Source organism: Heloderma suspectum, chromosome 1, assembly GCF_057233095.1.
Source record: "Heloderma suspectum isolate Gila_16-S chromosome 1, 16-S_ref, whole genome shotgun sequence".
Classification (NCBI taxonomy): domain Eukaryota; kingdom Metazoa; phylum Chordata; class Lepidosauria; order Squamata; family Helodermatidae; genus Heloderma; species Heloderma suspectum.
This window is the reverse complement of record NC_139458.1, coordinates 282,481,204-282,487,203: the sequence shown is the minus strand read 5'-3', so window position 1 is coordinate 282,487,203 and position 6,000 is coordinate 282,481,204. Positions and strand designations below refer to the sequence as shown.

Genomic DNA, 6,000 nt, shown 5'->3' with positions numbered 1-6,000 from the left:
GTAATATACATTCTTCTTGTTTTTTGTTTTTTTTGCTTCCAAATGCAGTTTAAGGCTATTTGGTAAAATCTACATAAGAAATCAGGCTCAATTTACAGTAGTTCCTCCTTTCTCAAACATTCAGCTCTAGTTTCATATCTTGAAGCTAAACATGCGTATATCAGCTTTGCCCTTAAACAGAATGCATGCGTAACAAAATACATTGGAGGCAATGGGGGAGGGGCAGGATGAAAAAACCCGATGTCAGATTTGCTTAGCCTCCTGTAACTTCTAGCACGGTCAGTCATGTGACAGGCTGAAGGGCTTGCAAAGTACATATTTAAAGTGCTCATCAAGGTGAAGAACCAAAGTGCTGTAGTATAGTTTACGTTGCTGTTCTGCCTATGGCTAAATACATATTGTTCAAATAAGACTGATAACAGAAATTTGTGTCATGGATTTCATTCAGTTTTGATCTCTCATATTACTCAGAATCCTGATTTCAGTATTTGTGGGATATGTTTTCTTGTGTCTTCACATGAAGACATTCAAAAATGAGGCTCATAACCTTTGAGAAGGTAGATGACAGCAGAATAATGTTATTACAGTTTATTCCATTCCCGAGCATATTATTTCTAGCTTTTGCCTTGGTGTTAAACAAGGGCTAGGAAACGCACTACTTTCCTTACATTCCACAGCTGGAAGTCACACACCTCTTGAAATCATGCTTTTAAAATCTGAAACAATCAAGAGAACTTCCCTTATACTGCATAGGAAAAAAGAATTCTGGAAAAATAATTACAAATGTAAACCACAGTTCACCTTTTACCTTAAGTTTACCATTTAAACTGAGATATACTTACCACTCACATTCATATTTCTTAAACTGGTTACAACATCACAACTGGTATTTTAAACAAGCAAAGATTTTTTTGTATTTTGTATTTGTTTTGATCTAAAGGATACCCTGGAAACTCAATTGATATAGCATTTTCAAACTTCAAATATTACATGTAGCATCGCTTTTGAAATTTAAAATAAAGTGTTTGTAAATTAAATAACTACAACATAAAATAACTGTTTAAAATGTAATGAATGTTCCAAAGGAGTATACAGAACTTTTCATGTCTTGCTACGGATCTAAATTCTTAAGGCTTCCTTTTTTCCTTTTTATTCAAAGTCCTTTTGCATTTTCCCTTCGACTTCTGCATGCTTGTCCAAACAGACATTTCTCTCTGGGCTGGACTTTCCCCATACGAAAGAATTTCCTTGCTTCTTTGTTCCTGAATGTTGGAGTTTAATGGCTGGATATCCCTGTTCATCTCCAAAAACTCAACTCAACATGGTATGATAGGCCTAGTGTTATTTTGCAGTAACAAAGATGAGCAGAATGGCTGAGCATATGGGCAGAAACTTTAGCCAGGTACAAGGCAAGGAAATCAGGGGTCAGAGACTTTAGCCAAGTACAAGGCAAGGAAACTAGGGGTCAGAGAGAGAAAGAGAGAGGGAGAGAGAGAGAGAGAGAGAGAAGTGGGTTCTTTCTTTCTTGCACTTTACATTTGTAGCACCTTCTACTTGGATTAGCTAATGCCTCTGGTGAATGGTGAGATGCACCCATTTGAAAGTTTGTTATTCTTATCCCTAGTTATCACATCATTTATAAAAATATAAATAACAAAAAAGTAAGTTGGGTTCCATCTCAAGAGGTGTTTCTTGTTGTCCTCTGAGAACATATTGGATAAGTAAGGTCTCAACAAGCCCTATCCATTGGAGCTGATTGTTTAGTCTGATAATAAATACAAAAAGAAAAGAGTAGTAGTTCTTGCAATGGGCTCAGCAAATTCCGAGGAAATCAAAAGCATTCCACTGTGCATATGGCACAAAGGACACAACACCAAGGGCCATTCAGTGGGGGAAAGTGTGACAAAAATGAGCAGGGAGGAGACAGACTGTACAAGCATTTTGCTTTTGCTTTGTTTTTAAAAAATGAAGAAACTATGCAGCATTCTGGTCTTTAAAGCCTTGTTTGGGCCTCTGGGATATATATTTCAATGCTGTCTGCACGCTCTGTAGCCGAATTCTGCCTAAAAGAGGCTGCCCTCTTAGCAGCCATTAGCCGTCTTCGAGCTTCTTGACGTTGTCTGTCAGGCAGGTCTAGAGACTTTTCTCGCGTAATAGGGAATTTTCCTTTTGGGGGCTTCTTTGGTACAGGAGGAGGAACCTTTCTTTCTTCCTAGAATTAATGTTAAAAAAGCAAAAATAAATAAATAAAATGAGACAGATTGAACATAAAGCACTTTTGCAGGGGCAGTTCAGACATTTGCCAATTCTTTGTACATGCCCAGAGAGGCCGCTGCATGGAGGAAATGATGTGTGAACTGGTGCATCCCTGAGTACTGCTGCTGGTGTATGTATGGCAGCTGAAAAATGTACGGCCGCACATGCGCCTAGTCTAAACCTGCTTTTAAAGTCTCAACATTTTCTCCTTGATATACCACAGAAATATCAGCTGCAAAAGGTTCTCTTCTCATATCTCTGGACATGTTCACAAGTAAATACAAAGACTGCATCAATTATTAAAGTCTATGGGGGATTTTATCCAAAGGGATTTTATCAACACTGAAAACTACCTTACACAGCAAGCCAGATCAATGCGTATGTACTTCCACTGGAAGCAAAGCAGCATAGAAACACCACACTCTCCACTTGTTAAAGTGATGGAAACAAATTTTATCTTTGGGAACAGAGGATGCAATCCAGAATAAGTTAAAAGTGCTTAACTCCCATTGAGTTCAGTGCAAGAGAGTGAGTGAGCGAGAGAGAAAGAGAGAGAGAGTTAAACGTATTTGTAATTCTCCCACTAAAACCAATAAGACTCAAACGTGAGTATCTATGACTGGATGGTACCCATGTTTCCTTAAGCATTCTCTAGTTGAAGGGGTGATGAAAAAAACTGCCTAAAGGACAGGCTTTTTAATTAGACCAATTCTGCTGTGTTTGAGTCTTCACTGAACATGAGATAGTAGCTGTATGCACATCTCTGTTCTCTCTGCACTACAATTTGCTCATAGTAATGCTCAGGTATGTCCTAGCATATCAATTGATTAGGTAGCTACCCTAAGGAGAGTTGCAGTAAGGCATTGTTATTTTCAGTGTCCAGGATTCATTCAATAATTTATTTGCAATGGAAGGAGGTTGTGTTTAACACTGATCATATCATTTTCAGATTGCAATTCCAAATAAACATCTGGCCATAGTGAAACCCATATCAGAATATTCCATCCAGGCCCCTCGGCTAAGGTGATATGCGACTGGGTGTTATCCTTACCTAGTCCTGAACTTGTATTTTGCTGTTCTGCAAGTTCAGAGAACTATCTATTCTAATCTCACTAGTCGATACAGTGTATTCATTATTTCAACTTCTTTGTATGGAGTAAGGAGTTCAAGCCAAGAATTAATAAACAGAAATGGCACTAGACCCCAAAGTAAAAAAGAAGAGGCGTGTAAAACAAGAAGAGACAGGACATATTATTTAATAACAGGAATAATGTGAAGCACTAGAACCTCATGCCTTTATTATCCCTGATAGCATATAGGCTAGTCCCATTTACAGTCCAGACCAGGACAGTATGAGGACCGACACTAGGTGGACAGCAGGGGTTGTGTGTGATTCTGCCTGTGCAGCCAAGCCTTAAGATTTGCTTTCTTAAATCAAAGACTCAGAGCATTTTTTGGTCCTAATAAACTATTGTCAATGCTAGGAATTGCCAGTTGAGAGAGAGTGGGCGGGCATTAGTGACCCATATTGTGTTTTGTCATTTTAGAACTGGAACTCCTTGTTTCTGGAGCACGTCGTCCGATAACTAGCTCAACAGGGAGTAATTGCAGGCTTGAAAATCAATGGGATGTAATGCAAGGAGCCTGTCAATGCAAATGGGAAATGAATTGTTCTGCCCACATTCTGCTTACCTTCCTTTCAGGTGATTCTATTATTTTCCATTCATTCAGTTTCAGCTGGTGCAGTTCATCGAACTTCATACTGACATCTTCAATTGAAAGCTGTAACAAGTCCCAAAATCCTGCTAGGTCCTGCGAAGTTGGCCGTGGCATAGCACTGGGGTCCTGACATATACACATCAAGAGGGGGTCATTCATTTGAGAGTCAGAATGTAAAACATATTTGGTATAATGTAAAATGTTTGACAGAACAAAACAGCTGCTTCCCACATAATCCAAAAGGTAATGTTTCCAAGATCCTTATAACTTGGTTCAGTAGCAGGATATGACCAAGGCCTCTACATGTTATATATTTCATGAGAGACTGGGCTTCCCATAGTACAAAATTCTAGACTTATCATTAAGGGAACAAACTGAAAAGAGAAAGGTGCTGTCTTCTATTAGAGGAGGTCTAGAAAGAGCTCCCAGACTTTTAAATAGGGCTGCGCACTGCCTCGGTATGAAGCCCGAATAACAAGTCAAAGCCGGCTGATTGGAGGTGCCTCGTCATGATACATAGCAGATCAGACCAGCACTGAGGTGCCCCAAAGCAAAGCGGCTCCTCCACGAAGCTCCTCATCCACCTCATATATTCGGAGCTCTTCTTATGTGTTCTGAGCAGCCTAGACAGGCTGCCTCCAAAATGTATCAACTTGCGAAATGGGCAGGAGGAGGAGGAAGGAAGGGGGAAGATGAGAGGACACGGAGATGCCAAATGCAGGGGAGAGGCAGGGGAAGGGGAGAGGAGAGGGAGGAGGTGGAGGGAGGGAGCTTTGCTGTGAGTCAGCCTCCTTTTGCTCATTGTGAGAGAGGTGGTGTTACTGGAGAGGAGAGTACTGTCTAAACGTTATTTAGCTAGAGCAGTGGTCTCCAAAGTGGGGTGCATGCACCCAGGGAGGGCGCAAGATGATCCATTGGGGCGCGTGAGATGCCTGATAATTGAGCAGCCTCCCACTGCCCTGACAAGCTGCCATTGTGTGCAATGATGGTGGCAGCGGCAGTAGCGGCAGCAGCTGGATGGGACGGGAGCTGAGGGGGAAGCTCCATGGCATTTCTCTCTCCACTCTAGTCCTAGTTACTGGGAGCAACTACCCCAGTCTCTGCTGGGCATGGCAGAGGAAGCCTTAATCCTTCCCACTCTCCTTTGGCAGAATGAAGCTGAGAAGAAAGTGTGTGCTATGGGGACTGGGTAAAATGAGGATCCATAAAATCAAAAAGGGATCCCCATGATTTCATATGTTTTTTAAAGGGGAGACCCACAAAACCACCATCCAATCACAGAGCACATCTGCCTGCATAGACTGAACCAGAAAAATCACGGATCCGCCACTCATGGGCACAGCCATGATGCAAAAACATGGATCCTTGGCAGGGATCATCTTGATTTCATATTATTTTTGCAGAGCAAATCCCCCAAACCACCAAGATATCACAGAGCACATCTGCCTCCACAGACTGAACCAGAAAAATCACGGATCCGCCACTCACAGGCATAGCTACAGCACAAAAACAGGGACATATGGCTCCATCCATTCCCTGGAACAAGATGGCTGCCAGCACGCATCCAGAGGGCTTAGGAGCTGGCAGTGGCAGCCCACGTTCATTGGCAGGAGTCACCCTCAAACTGGGTGCCCTCCCCTCCTTCCAAGGAAGGGAGAGAGTGCAGTTGGAGGGTGTCCCCTGCTCTTGTGACTGTAGGCAGTTGGCGGGCTGTGATGGGCAGCGTTTTCCCCAGCAGCATCTTTCCCAGTGGCTCCAGCAGCAGCGGCAGCTCCCCTGGCGGTGGCACTCCCCCGCCCGAGCAAGGGCCCAGATAAGGAGCTGGGGGCTGGGCAATGTGTTGGGGGGACCAAAGCAGATTCAGATGTCTGAATCCCACTTTAGCTTTGTAGGCCAAGGCGGATCAGGGGACCCCCAATCAGCCTGAGCCGAATCAGGCCCACCTTGGCTCGGGGGTCCATGCACAGCCCTACTTTTAAATACTTCCCATAGATCTTTCTTTCTCCTGATGATCTACATTCACAG

At 42.8% G+C, this 6,000-nt stretch overlaps 1 protein-coding gene across 1 annotated transcript in view; it reads right to left on the bottom strand.

The window, feature by feature from the left end:
- Positions 1-543: 543 nt before the first annotated feature.
- Positions 544-6,000, bottom strand: part of DLGAP2 (DLG associated protein 2) — a 511,080-nt gene continuing 505,623 nt past the window's right edge. The window contains exons 12-13 of the mRNA XM_084826764.1: positions 3,949-4,101; positions 544-2,212 (exon numbers count right to left, since the gene is read on the bottom strand). Coding sequence (XP_084682890.1) covers positions 1,994-2,212; positions 3,949-4,101 — 372 coding nt within the window. The 3' untranslated portion in view covers positions 544-1,993. The remainder of the gene's footprint in view (positions 2,213-3,948; positions 4,102-6,000) is intronic.